General features: G+C 62.0%; 3 protein-coding genes across 3 annotated transcripts; 1 reads left to right on the plus strand and 2 right to left on the minus strand.

Moving 5' to 3' along the window:
- Positions 1 to 318: 318 nt before the first annotated feature.
- PFDN2 (prefoldin subunit 2) lies at positions 319 to 2,828 on the minus strand. The gene is made up of 4 exons (XM_071732748.1): positions 2,733 to 2,828; positions 1,965 to 2,053; positions 1,546 to 1,669; positions 319 to 573 (listed from the first exon to the last, which is right to left on the minus strand). Exons 1-4 carry the CDS (start codon positions 2,808 to 2,810, stop codon positions 400 to 402), a joined length of 465 nt encoding a protein of 154 aa, XP_071588849.1. The 5' UTR covers positions 2,811 to 2,828; the 3' UTR covers positions 319 to 399.
- Positions 2,829 to 2,935: 107 nt separating this feature from the next.
- NIT1 (nitrilase 1) lies at positions 2,936 to 9,449 on the plus strand. The gene is made up of 9 exons (XM_071732747.1): positions 2,936 to 2,967; positions 3,462 to 3,526; positions 3,613 to 3,867; positions 4,766 to 4,869; positions 4,966 to 5,099; positions 6,174 to 6,299; positions 6,432 to 7,199; positions 8,361 to 8,906; positions 9,193 to 9,449. The coding sequence occupies exons 3-7, from the start codon at positions 3,629 to 3,631 to the stop codon at positions 6,699 to 6,701; spliced, it is 873 nt and encodes a 290-aa protein (XP_071588848.1). The 5' UTR covers positions 2,936 to 2,967; positions 3,462 to 3,526; positions 3,613 to 3,628; the 3' UTR covers positions 6,702 to 7,199; positions 8,361 to 8,906; positions 9,193 to 9,449.
- On the minus strand, positions 9,366 to 11,040 carry DEDD (death effector domain containing; the record flags this gene model as incomplete). Its single annotated transcript, XM_071732757.1, has 1 exon — positions 9,366 to 11,040. A coding segment is annotated over one exon (465 nt), but the record flags the coding sequence as incomplete, so codon positions are not given.
- Positions 11,041 to 13,453: the final 2,413 nt, after the last annotated feature.

Below are 13,453 nucleotides of genomic sequence, written 5' to 3' on the forward strand. Positions count from 1 at the left end.
GTCCCATCCTGTCCCCTTCCCCCAGTGCCACCTCCCTGGGGGTCTCACCCTGTCCCCCCCCCCCGTGTCACCTCCCTGGGGGTCCCATCCTGCCCCCCCCCCCAATGTCACCTCCCTGGGGGTCTCACCCTGTCCCCCCCCCAGTGTCACCTCCCTGGGGGTCTCACCCTGTCCCCCCCCAGTGCCACCTCCCTGAGGGTCTCACCCTGCCCCCCCCCCCAGTGTCACCTCCCTGGGGGTCTCACCCTGCCCCACCCCCCCAGTGTCACCTCCCTGGGGGTCCCACCCTGTCCCCCCCCCTCAGCACCCACACGTGGCCCAAGGCAAACACCCCCCATTTATTTAACAAAAACACCACTGGGGGGGGGGGGAGGGGACAACAAATAATGGGGTGGGGGGCTACGAGACCAGGACCCCCGCTGAGCCCCCCTTGGGCTCCTCGGGGCCCTCCCGGGGGGGCTGCCGGGGGTCTTCTTCCCCCCCCAGGCGGATGTTGTGCTGCTCCCTGAACTCGTTCAGCTCCCGGCCCTTGGCTCTCAGCTGCTGGCTCAGGGATTCCAGGATTCTGCTGATCTGGGGGGGCAAAGAGGGATTGGGGGGTCTCTGGGGGGGGGTCTGGGGGTCTGGAAGGGGAGTTGGGAGGTCCCAGGGGATGCTAAAGGGGTCTCGGGGGGGGGTCAAGGGGTATCCGGGGGAAATCTGGGAGGGGTCGTGGTGAGTCCTAGGAGGGGTTTGGAGGCTCTGGGGGTCCCAGGGGGGGGGTTCAGGTGTCTCAGGGGGGTTCTGGGTCATCCCAGGGGGGGTCTGGGGTGTTCCAGGGTGGGTTTTGGGGTGTCCCAGGGTGGGTTTTGGGTGTCTCAGGGGGGGTTCTGAGGGTCTGGGTCAACCCAGGGAGACTCTGGGATGTCCCGGGGGGGGTCTGGGGTGTCCCAGGGCAGGTTTTGGGGTGTCCCAGGGGAAGGTTTGGGGGTCTGGGGTGTCCCAGGGCGGGTTTTGGGTGTCTCAGGGGGGGTTCTGGGGGTCTGGGTCAACCCAGGGGGACTCTGGGATGTCCCAGGGTGGGTTTTGGGGTGTCCCAGGGGAAGGTTTGGGGGTCTGGGGTGTCCCAGAGGTGGTTTTGGGTGTCTCAGGGGGGGTTCTGGGGGTCTGGGATGTCCCGGGGGGGGGTTTGGGGTGTCCCAGGGCAGGTTTTGGGGTGTCCCAGGGGAAGGTTTGGGGGTCTGGGGGGTCCCAGAGGTGGTTTTGGGTGTCTCAGGGGAAGGTTTGGGGGTCTGGGGGGTCCCAGAGGTGGTTTTGGGTGTCTCAAGGGGGGCTCTGGGGGTCTGGGTCAACCCAGGGGGACTCTGGATGTCCCAGGTGGGGGTCTGGGGTGTCCCAGGGGGGGTCTGGGGTTCCCTGGGGGGGCTTTGGGGGGTCTCAGGAGGATTTTGGGGTCCTCAGGGGTCTTTGGGGGATCCCAGACAAGGATATGAGGGGGTCCAAGGGGATGTCAGGGGGGTGTCTGGGTGGTGGGGGTGTCCCGGGGGGGCTGTGTCCCCCCCTCACCTGCTCCTTGTTCCCCTCCAGTGCAGGCAGCACCTCCCGCACCGTCCTCTCCACCAGGATCCCCCCCACCATCCGGAAACACTTCCGGGAGGGATCCACTTCCCGCAGGGTCTCGATCACCAGACTGGGGGTGGGGGTGGGCATGAGGAGGAGAGGAGACCCCCCCCCCCCAATCCCAGGACCCCCCCTAACCCCAGGATCCCCCCTCAATCCCAGGGCCCCCTCCCCAATTCCAGGGTCTCTCCTCTCCCCACCCCCAGGACCCCGTCCAACCCCAGGACTTCAACCCCGCAATTCCAGGACCCCCTCCCCAATTCCAGGACCCCCTCCCCAACCCCAGGACTTCAACCCCCCAATTCCAGGACCCCCTCCCCAACCCCAGGACCCCCCCCCTCCAATTCCAGGCCCCCCCCCCCCACCCGTGCTCATTCAGCTCCAGCTCCAACTCCGCCGCTTTCGAGGCCAAACCCCTCTGTTCCTGACGGAGCCGATTGAACCGGGACACGACCTGGGGAACCGGGACCCCTCCTCAGCTCAGGAACCCCCCGGGACCCCCCCTCATCCCCCGGGACCCCCCTTCATCCCTCAGACCCCCCCCTCAACCTTCAGGCCCCCCCCTCATCCTCCAGGACCCCCCCCTCATCCCTCAGGACCCCCCCTCATCCCTCAGCCCCCCCCCTCAACCCTCAGCCCCCCCCTTCATCCCCCGGGACCCCGCCTCATCCCTCAGGCCCCCCCCCTCATCCCTAGGGACCCCCCCCCTCATCCCTCAGGACCCCCCCTCAACCCTCAGGACCCCCCCCTCATCCCTCAGGACCCCCCCCTCATCCCCCCGGGACCCCCCTCAGCCCTCAGCCCCCCCCCTCAACCCTCAGCCCCCCCCCTCAGCCCCCGGGACCCCCCCTCATCCCTCAGGCCCCCCCTCAACCCTCAGCCCCCCCCCTCATCCCCAGGGACCCCCCCTCATCCTCAGGCCCCCCCTCAACCCTCAGCCCCCCCCCCTCATCCCCAGGGACCCCCCCTCATCCCTCAGGACCCCCCCCTCATCCCCTCAGGACTCCCCCGGCCCCCCACTCAGTTCCAGGCCGCCTCCCCCTCAGCCCCCCGCCCCTCCCAGAACCCAGGCACCCCCATCCCTCGGTACCCTGAGCCCCCTCCCCGGTTCCCGGAACCCTCCCGGTCCGGACCTGCTCCGCTGTCAGTCCCTTTCCCCCGGGGGTCGTGGTCGCTGCCGTTGCCGCCCGCCCCTTCCCCGTCTCCGCCATCTTGTTCCCCCCCCCGGTTTCTTCTCCGCCTCTTCCGGCGCAGACCGGAAGCGCCGCCATCTTTACTGAGGGCAGCGAGGCCGCCGGGGGAGGCGGGGCGGGCGCCATCTTTACTGAGGGCAGCACCGCCCTCGGGACTTTGCCGTCGGGGGGGAATGTAGGGGATGGGGGGGGTCCGGGAGGTTTGGGGGGGTCCGGGAGGGTTTGGGGGGGTTTGAGGAGGCGCTGGGGTCTGGGGGGCAGTTGGGGGGGTGTAGGAGGTGATTGGGGAGGGCGGGAGGAAAATTGGGGTGAAGCGGGGAGGTGGGAACAGAGCTGGGGGGGGGGTCTGGGGGTGGCTGGGGCGGTTTTGGGGGGGGGGGGGTGGTGGGAGCTGCTCTGGGTTAATTTCGGGGGAATCTGGGTCAGTTTTGGGGTGATCGAATAACTTCGTTATGGAGTTTTGGGGTGATCTGGAGTAATTCCGGGGGGTGCTGGGGCAGTTTTGGGGCTGATCTGGGTTAATTCCCGGCGTCTTGGGGCAGTTTTGGGGCTGATCTGAGGGAATCCGGGGGGTGCTGGGTCGGTTTTGGGGCTGATCTGGGTTAATTCCGGGGGGTGCTGGGTCTGTTTCGGGGGGTGCTGATTTTCTCGGGGGGGGGTCTCCCCCAGGCTCAGAGCTCTCCCCAGGGCCCCCCTGCGCTGCCTCTTCCCGCAGAGCTCCGGACCCCCAGGAGGTGCCTTGGGGACACGGGTTCGGGGGGGTGGGAGGGGGGGGGGGGGTCATTCCGGGGCTGTCACCGTGACCCCCGGTGTGCCGCAGGTCCCCTCCCCGGGCCATGTCGTGTCCCCCGGGGCAGAAGGCTTTGGTGGCGGTGGCTCAGGTCACCTCCACCCCGGAGAAGGAGCGGAACGTGGCCCTTTGCTCCTCCCTGGTGCGGGAGGCGGCTCAGCGCGGCGCCGCCATCGTCTTCCTCCCCGAGGGCTTCGATTACATCGGGGCGGACACGGAGCAGACCCTGAGCCTGGCGGAGGGACTGGATGGGGACATCATGGGGCGCTACGCACAGCTGGCCAGGTACCACCCACTGGGGACCCCCACCCACTGGGGATCCCACACACCAGGGACCCCACACACCAGAGACCCCCCACCCACTGGGGACCCCACACACCAGGGACCCCCACCCACCAGGGACCCCCCACCCACTGGGAATTACCATAGAGCAGGGACCCCCACCCACTGGGGACCCCCACCCATTGAGGATTCCCACCCACTGGGGACCCCCACGCACCAGGGACCCCCACCCACTGGGGATCACCATAGAACAGGGACCCCCACCCACTGGAGACCCCCACCCACTGGGGACCCCACACACCAGAGACCCCCACCCACTGGAGACCCCCACGCACCAGAGACCCCACACACCAGAGACCCCCACCCACTGGAGACCCCCACGCACCAGGGACCCCACGCACCAGAGACCCCCACGCACCAGGGACCCGCCACACCAGGGACCCCCCACCCACTGGGGACCCCACACACCAGGGACCCCCCACGCACCAGGGACCCCCACCCACTGGGAATCACCATAGAGCAGGGACCCCCACCCACTGGGGACCCCCACCCATTGAGGATTCCCACCCACCAGGGACCCCCCACCCACTGGGAATCACCATAGAACAGGGACCCCCACCCACTGGAGACCCCCACCCATTGAGGATTCCCACCCACTGGGGACCCCCACGCACAGGGACCCCCACCCACTGGGAATCACCATAGAACAGGGACCCCCACCCACTGGAGACCCCCACCCACTGAGGATTCCCACCCACTGGGGACCCCAAGAGCCCAGGGGGTGACAGAGCCGCAGGGTCCCCAGGGTGATGAGGGGGATCCCCAGGGTACTGGGGGGCAGAGGGAGGCCCTGAGGGTGACAGGGGGGGTCCCGGGGGTGACAAGGTGTCCCCCCCCCCAGGGAGTGTGGCGTGTGGCTGTCCCTGGGGGGCTTCCACGAGCGGGCCCAGGACTGGGCCGCCACGGGGCGCATCTACAACTGCCACGCGGTGCTGGACCCCACGGGTGAGACCCCCAACCCCCCCCACCGCCCCCCCGCTGACAGGAGGGGTCCTGACCCCCCCACCCACACCCACGTCCCCCTCCCCGTGTTGTCCCCAGGGGCGTTGGTGGCCGCCTACAGGAAGTGTCACCTGTGTGACGTGGAGCTGGAGGGCAGCGTCACCATGAGGGAGAGCAGCTTCACCAACCCCGGCACCCAAATCCTGCCCCCCATCAGCACCCCCGCGGGGAAGGTGAGGGGTGGGGGCTCCGTGTCCCCTCTGCCCTGTGCCCCCCCTCCTCACAGAACCTCAGTTTGGACCCCCAGGAGCAGCTGCTCCGACTCCTGGAGTTCTGTGGAGGGGACGTCCCGGCACCCGTCCGGATGAGACCCCAAATTCCCCTGGGAGAGCATTCCTGGGGCTGGGGGAAAAAATTGTCCTCGTGTCCCATGGGAATGTCCCATGGGAATGTCCCACGGGAATGTCCCCAGGAGCCACTTGTGCCCCCTGCCCCTCCCCCAGGGGACTCACTCGGGGGTCTCCATCTCCTCTGGAGCCCCCTGGAAGTGGTAACGGGAGCACCCATCTTCCTCAGCCACCCATGTCCCAGTGATGTCCCCACTGATGTCCCCACATCCCCACGCTGTCCCTGTGTCCCCACTGATGTCCCCATGTCCCCACACTGTCCCCGTGTCCCCACGCTGCCCCCACTGATGTCCCCACATCCCCACAGTCCCCACATCCCCACGCTGTCCCCCTGTCCCCATGCTGTCCCCGTGTCCCCAATGATGTCCCCACACTGTCCCCACATCCCCACACTGTCCCTGTGTCCCCACACTGTCCCCACTGATGCCCCCACACTGTCCCCATGTCCCCACACTGTCCCCCCTGTCCCCACACTGTCCCCACATCCCCACACTGTCCCCGTGTCCCCACTGATGTCCCCACATCCCCATGCTGTCCCCGTCCCCACACTGTCCCCATTGATGTCCCCCACTGATGCCCCCACCCACTGGGAATCACCACAGAACAGGGACCCCCACCCATTGAGGATTCCCCACCCACTGGGGACCCCCACGCACCACTGTCCCCGTGTCTCCAATGATGTCCCCACACTGTCCCCGCTGATGTCCCCACATCCCCACACTGTCCCCGTGTCCCCACGCTGCCCCCACTGATGTCCCCACACTGTCCTCACATCCCCACGCTGTCCCCATGTCCCCACACTGTCCCCCTGTCCCCATGCCTGTCCCCCTGTCCCCACTGATGTCCCCGTGTCCCCACTGATGTCCCCACGCTGTCCCCACACTGTCCCCATGTCCCCAGCTGGGCCTCTCCATCTGCTACGATCTCCGTTTCCCGGAGCTCTCCCTGGCTCTGCGCGGTGCCGGAGCCGAGATCCTCTCCTTCCCCTCTGCCTTCACCTTCCCCACCGGTTCGGCCCATTGGGAGGTGAGCTCAGAACCCTCAGAACCCTCAGAACCACCTCCTCCCCCTCTTTTTTGTCCTGGGGAGGGGGGGGACATGGGGGAGGAGAGGGGGGCTCAGGGGGGTTGAGGCGTGTGTGTCCCCCCCCCTCCCCAGGTTCTGCTGCGGGCCCGGGCCATCGAGACCCAGTGCTACGTGGTGGCCGCGGCCCAAACGGGTCGGAACCACGAGCGCCGCGTGTCCTACGGGCACTCCCTGGTGGTGGATCCCTGGGGGGCGGTGGTGGCCCAGTGCCACGAGGGGCCGGGGCTCTGCTACGCCGAGATCGACCTCCAGTACCTGCACCGGGTCCGCAGGGAGATCCCGGTCCAGAACCATCGGCGCCGCGACCTCTACGGCACCGTGAGGCTGGGACCAGAACCCTGAGAACCTCCCCCTGGGGGGAGGGGGGGGGGGGGGTGAGATCCAGAGTGGAACCAGAGTCACTCCGTTTCAGGCTGCTCCCTCCTCTCTCCCCCCCCCCCCCAAAATAATGCACTTAAGAGTCCCCAGGCTACAGCCAGAAGGACCCCTCCGACCCCTCCTAGGGGGTCCCCCCCTCTTTATTGGGGTCTCCCCCTCTTTATTGGGGTCCCAAATAAACCAGGGGTCTCCCCCTCTTTATTGGGGTCTCCCCCTCTTTATTGGGGTCCCAAATAAATCAGGGGTCTCCCCCCCTCTTTATTGGTGTCTCCCCCTCTTTATTGGGGTCCCAAATAAATCAGGGCTCTCCCCCCTCTTTATTGGGGTCCTCCCCCTCTTTATTGGGGTCCCAAATAAATCAGGGGTCTCCCCCTCTTTATTGGGGTCTCCCCCTCTTTATTGGGGTCCCAAATAAATCAGGGGTCTCCCCCTCTTTATTGGGGTCTCCCCCTCTTTATTGGGGTCCCAAATAAATCAGGGGTCTCCCCCTATTTATTGGGGTCTCCCCTCCTTATTGGGGTCCCAATAAATCAGGGGTCTCCTCCCTCTTTATTGGGGTCCCAAATTCAGGGGTCTCCCCCCTCTTTATTGGGGTCCCAAATAAATCAGGGGTCTCCCCCCCTCTTTATTGGGGTCTCCCCTCTTTATTGGGGTCCCAAATAAATCAGGGCTCTCCCCCCTCTTTATTGGGGTCTCCCCCTCTTTATTGGGGTCCCAAATAAATCAGGGGTCTCCCCCTCTTTATTGGGGTCTCCCCCTCTTTATTGGGGTCCCAAATAAATCAGGGGTCTCCCCCTCTTTATTGGGGTCTCCCCCTCTTTATTGGGGTCCCAAATAAATCAGGGGTCTCCCGCCTCTTTATTGGGGTCTCCCCTCCTTATTGGGGTCCCAAATAAATCAGGGGTCTCCTCCCTCTTTATTGGGGTCCCAAATTCAGGGGTCTCCCCCCTCTTTATTGGGGTCCCAAATAAATCAGGGGTCTCCCCCCCTCTTTATTGGGGTCTCCCCCTCTTTATTGGGGTCCCAAATAAATCAGGGGTCTCCCCCCCCTCTTTATTGGGGTCTCCCCCTCTTATTGGGGTCCCCAATAAATCAGGGCTCTCCCCCCTCTTTATTGGGGTTCCCCCTCCTTATTGGGGTCCCAAATAAATCAGGAGTCTCCCCCCTCTTTATTGGGGTCTCCCCTTCTTTACTGGGGTCCCAAATAAATCAGGGGTCTCCCCCTCTTTATTGGGGTCTCCCCTTCTTTACTGGGGGTCCCAAATAATCAGGGGTCTCCCCCCTCCTTATTGGGGTCTCCCCCTTTTTATTGGGGTCCCAAATAAATCAGGAGTCTCCCCCCTCTTTATTGGGGTCCCCCCCTCTTTATTGGGGTCCCAAATAAATCAGGGGTCTCCCCCCCTCTTTATTAGGGTCTCCCCCTCTTTACTGGGGTCCCAAGTAAATCAGGGGTCTCCCCCCTCTTTATTGGGGTCCCAAATAAATCAGGGCTCTCCCCCTCTTTATTGGGGTCCCAAATATATCAGGGGTCTCCCTGTCTTTATTGGGGTCCCCAATAAATCAGGGGTCTCCCCCCTCTTTATTGGGGTCCTCCCCTCTTTATTGGGGTCCCAAATAAATCAGGGGTCTTCCCCCTCCTTATTGGGGTCCCAAATAAATCAGGGGTCTCCCCCTCTTTATTGGGGTCTCCCCTTCTTTACTGGGGTCCCAAATAAATCAGGGGTCTCCCCCCTCTTTATTGGGGTCTCCCCCTCTTTACTGGGGTCCCAAGTAAATCAGGGGTCTCCCCCCTCTTTATTGGGGTCCCAAATAAATCAGGGCTCTCCCCCTCTTTATTGGGGTCCCAAATATATCAGGGGTCTCCCTGTCTTTATTGGGGGTCCCAAATAAATCAGGGTCTCCCTCTTTATTGGGGTCTCCCCCTCTTTATTGGGGTCCCAAATAAATCAGGGGTCTCCCCCCTCCTTATTGGGGTCCCAAATAAATCAGGGGTCTCCCCCCTCTTTATTGGGGTCTCCCCCTCTTTACTGGGGTCCCAAATAAATCAGGGGTCTCCCCCTCTTTATTGGGGTCTCCCCCTCTTTATTGGGGTCCCAAATAAATCAGGAGTCTCCCCCCTCTTTATTGGGGTCTCCCCCTCTTTATTGGGGTCTCCCCCTCTTTATTGGGGTCCCCAATAAATCAGGGCTCTCCCCCCCTCTTTATTGGGGTCTCCCCTTCTTTACTGGGGTCCCAAATAAATCAGGGGTCTCCCCCCTCCTTATTGAGGTCCCAAATTCAGGGGTCTCCCCCCTCTTTATTGGGGTCTCCCCCTCTTTACTGGGGTCCCAAGTAAATCAGGGGTCTCCCCCCTCTTTATTGGGGTCCCAAATAAATCAGGGCTCTCCCCCTCTTTATTGGGGTCCCAAATATATCAGGGGTCTCCCTGTCTTTATTGGGGTCCCCAATAAATCAGGGGTCTCCCCCCTCTTTATTGGGGTCCTCCCCTCTTTATTGGGGTCCCAAATAAATCAGGGGTCTTCCCCCTCCTTATTGGGGTCCCAAATAAATCAGGGCTCTCCCCCCTCTTTATTGGGGTCCTCCCCTCTTTGTCGGGGGGTCCCAGGGCAGAAGGAGGGAGCCGGGTGCTGCCGTTGATGTTTATTCCAAGAATCCCAAAGCTCCACAGGGAAATGTGACCGAGTTTAAAAAATACAGAAATCACAGAAATTACACCGAGTTTGGGGCAGAACCGCCCGGCGGGGGGAAAGGGGTTTGGGGGGGTTGGGGGGGGAGGGGTTTAGGGGGGTGAGGGGGAGGGGTCCACACGCACCACGAGTCCCCCCCCCTGCCCCACAGGGGGTTGGGGAGAGAAAAAACCCCAAAAACCACAAAACCAGGATGGAGCTGGAATAAAATAAAAAAAAAAAAAAAAAAAAAAAAAAAAGAAATCAATAAATCCTTCCCCCCCCCCCCCCCCCATCCCCCCTCCCTCCCTTCTCTCCAGGCAGCAGTTAAGGGAGGGGTAGGGGGGGGGGGACGGTCATTTTTGGGGTCCTGGAGGGGGGTGTCAGGGCCGTTTTGGGGGCCAGGGCCCAGCAGGAGCAGGCAGGGGCTCTGCTGCCTGCTGCCAGCAACAGGCAGAGCCCCCCCTGCACCCCCGTTTTGAGGGGGGGGGGGGACAGAGGGGAAGGGGATCCTGGGGTGTCCCTCGGCACTGGTCCCATCCCACCCCCCCCTCGACCCCCCCCAGGGGAGGGGGACACAAGGCACATGGTCCAGGGGACACTGCAGGGACCTGGCCAGGGGACACTTTGACTCCTGAGAAACCCACGAGGTGACACAGGGGGGGGAGGGGGGGGACACTGCCCAAGGACCCCCCCAGAGGCTGATTGGGGGGGGGCAGAGAGGGACAAAGTCACCCCGGGGGTCCCCCCTGGTGCAACTGAGCCCCCCACACACTCCCCCTCTCTTGGCCTCCCCCTCACTGAGGTGCCCAGGCAGGATTTTGCCTTTTTTTGTTGTTTTTAATGGATACAAAATAGAGGGGGGGGGGGAAAAAAAAAAAAAAATGAAGCTGAGAGTGGAGAGGAAAAGGAAGGGAGGGGACTGCCCCCCCACACCACCCTCCCCCTCACACCACACCGGGCCCTCCATCCCCTTGAGAAAAAAACCCCCAAAAATAAAATAAAAAAAACCCAACAAAACCACACTGGGTCTCCCCCCTGTGAGAGAAACCCCCCTAAAAAAAAAAAAAAAAAAAAACCCAAAAAACACAAAGGAAAAAGAGAAAGAGAGACAGAGGGGGGGGGAGGTGAGGGGGGGAAAGGAGCAGAGATGGGGAGAGGGGGGGGTGGTCTCAGGGTGCAGACTGCAGCATCAAGTTCCTCAGGAGTTTCTGCCTCCCCACCTCGTAGTCCTCCTCGTCCACGTTGACCAAGAGCTTGATGGCCTCGTGTCCCACTGCCTGCTTGAGGGAGTCCGTGATGAAGACGCCCTTGAGGGCCTCCAGCAAGGAGCCGTTGATGTAATCGCGCCAGAAGGCGTCGAGGTAGGTGAGCTCTGAGAACTTGATGTCGCAGATGATGGATCCCAAATCCCGGGATTTGAGGATGGTGTTGGCCTGGTTGAAACGCTCGAATTGCCTCTCCAGAGGGTCCTGTTTGTTGGAGAAGACGTTGCCCTGGAGCGCCGTCTCGTGCTGGCAGTACTCGGCTCGGACCCGCAGGCGGATGTCTGGGGGAGGGGAGAAAGGGTGAGGGGGGTGAGAGGGTTGGGGAGCATCACATCCCCCCCAAAAAACTCCTATGGGATCCTGGGATATCTCCAGAGATGTGGATAGAGGTGAACCTCATCCTGTTCAGGAAGGACAAGAGCTCCTTCATCCAGGAAGGAAGAACTCCCAGCACCACGAGGGGTTTGGGGTTGTGCTGCCGGAAAGCAGCTCCCTTGGGGTCCTTAGGGTGGAGGAGGTTACAGAACACCACATCCCCCCCTGAAACTCCTATGGGATCCTGGGATATCACCGTAGCTGAACCTCATCCCGTTCAGGAAGGAGGAGAGTCCTCCATCCAGGAATAACCCCAGCATCGGGATGGGTTTGGGGTTGTTCTACTGGAGAGCAGCTCCCTTGGGGTCCTAAAGGATGGAGAGGGGTGAGGGGGTTGGAGGCCATCACATCCCCCCAAAAAAACTCCAATGGGATCCTGGGATATCTCCAGAGATGTGGATAGAGGTGAACCTCATCCTGTTCAGGAAGGAGGAGAGTCCTCCATCCAGGAAGGAAGAACTCCCAGCACCAAGAGGGGGTTGGGGTTGTGCTGCTGGAGAGCAGCTCCCTTGGGGTCCTAAGGGATGGAGAGGGGTGAGGGGGTTGGAGACCACCACATCCCCCAGAAAACTCCTATGGGATCCTGGGATATCTCCAGAGATGTGAACCTCATCCTGTCCAGGAAGGAGAAGGAGAGAATCCTCCATCCAGGAAGGAAGAACTCCCAGCACCAGGAGGGGTTTGGGGTTGTGCTGCTGGAGAGCAGCTCCTTTGGGGTCCTAAGGGATGGAGGGGGGTGAGGGGGTTGGGGACCATCACATCCCTCCCCAAAAAACTCCAATGGGATCCTGGGATATCTCCAGAGATGTGAACCTCATCCCGTTCAGGAAGGAGGAGAGTCCTCCATCCAGGAATAAGCCCAGCACCAGGAGGGGTTTGGGGTTGTGCTGCTGGAGAGCAGCTCCCTTGGGGTCCTGGAGAGGGGTGAGGGGCTTGGAGACCACCACATCCCCCCCAAAAAACTCCTATGGGATCCTGGGATATCACCGTAGCTGAACCTCATCCCGTTCAGGAAGGACAAGAGCTCCTTCATCCAGGAATAACCCCAGCATCGGGATGGGTTTGGGGTTGTGCTGCTGGAAAGCAGCTCCCTTGGGATCAGTAGGGATGGAGGGGGTTGGAGACCATAACATTCCCCCCTGAAACTCCAATGGGATCCTGGGATATCTCCAGAGATGTGGATAGAGGTGAACCTCATCCTGTTCAGGAAGGACAAGAGCTCATAGGAATAACCCCAGCACCAGGAGGGGTTTGGGGTTGTTCTACTGGAGAGCAGCTCCCTTGGGGTCCTAAGGGATGGAGGGGGGTGAGGGGGTTGGGGACCATCACATCCCCCCCAAAAAACTCCTATGGGATCCTGGGATATCGCTGTAGCTGAACCTCATCCCGTTCAGGAAGGAGGAGAGTCCTCCATCCAGGAATAACCCCAGCATCGGGATGGGTTTGGGGTTGTGCTGCTGGAGAGCAGCTCCCTTGGGGTCCTAAGGGATGGAGGGGGGTGAGGGGGTTGGGGACCATCACATCCCCCCCAAAAAACTCCTATGGGATCCTGGGATATCACCGTAGCTGAACCTCATCCCGTTCAGGAAGGACAAGAGCTCCTTCATCCAGGAATAGCCCCAGCATCAGGAGGGGTCTGGGGTTGTGCTGCTGGAGAGCAGCTCCCTTGGGGTCCTAAGGGATGGAAGGGGTTGGGGAGCATCACATCCCCCCCAAAAAACTCCTATGGGATCCTGGGATATCGCTGTAGCTGAACCTCATCCTGTTCAGGAAGGAGGAGAGTCCTCCATCCAGGAATAACCCCAGCACCAGGATGGGTTTGGGGTTGTGCTGCTGGAGAGCAGCTCCCTTGGGGTCCTGGAGAGGGATGAGGGATGGAGAGGGGTGAGAGGGTTGGAGACCATCACATCCCTCCCTAAAAACTCCAATGGGATCCTGGAATATCTCCAGAGATGTGAACCTCATCCCATCCAGGAAGGAGAAGGGGAGAGTCCTCCATCCAGGAAGGAAGAACTCCCAGCACCGGGATGGGTTTGGGGTTCTGCTGCTGGAAAGCAGCTCCCTTGGGATCCTTAGGTTGGAGACCACCACATCCCCCTCCCCAAAACTCCAACAGGATCCTGGAATATCTCCAGAGATGTGGATAGAGATGAACCTCATCCCATTCCGGAAGGAGGAGAGTCCTCCATCCAGGAAGGAAGAACTCCCAGCACCAGGAGGGGTTTGGGGTTGTGCTGCTGGAGAGCAGCTCCCTTGGGATCCTTAGGGATGGAGGGGGTTGGAGACCACCACATCCCCCTCCCCAGAACTCCAATGGGATCCTGGAATATCTCCATAGCTGAGTGGAGGGGAACCTCATCCCATTCAGGAAGGAAGAGGGAAGAATCCTCCATCCAGGAAGGAATCT

The sequence above is a fragment of the Heliangelus exortis genome, unplaced genomic scaffold (genome assembly GCF_036169615.1).
Source record: "Heliangelus exortis unplaced genomic scaffold, bHelExo1.hap1 Scaffold_75, whole genome shotgun sequence".
Classification (NCBI taxonomy): domain Eukaryota; kingdom Metazoa; phylum Chordata; class Aves; order Apodiformes; family Trochilidae; genus Heliangelus; species Heliangelus exortis.

Bases quoted from the DNA above. Each gene is read 5' to 3' on its own strand.
- PFDN2 (XM_071732748.1), bottom strand. From the start codon at position 2,810: ATGGCGGAGACGGGGAAGGGGCGGGCGGCAACGGCAGCGACCACGACC. The intron at 2,054-2,732 runs GTCCGGACCGGG...CCGGTTCCCCAG, and splicing joins AGGGACTGACAGCGGAGCAG to GTCGTGTCCCGGTTCAATCG. The intron at 574-1,545 runs GTGAGGGGGGGA...TTGCCCCCCCAG, and splicing joins TGGAGGGGAACAAGGAGCAG to ATCAGCAGAATCCTGGAATC.
- NIT1 (XM_071732747.1), top strand. From the start codon at position 3,629: ATGTCGTGTCCCCCGGGGCAGAAGGCTTTGGTGGCGGTGGCTCAGGTC. The intron at 3,868-4,765 runs GTACCACCCACT...CCCCCCCCCCAG, and splicing joins CGCTACGCACAGCTGGCCAG to GGAGTGTGGCGTGTGGCTGT. The intron at 6,300-6,431 runs GTGAGCTCAGAA...CCCCCTCCCCAG, and splicing joins CCGGTTCGGCCCATTGGGAG to GTTCTGCTGCGGGCCCGGGC.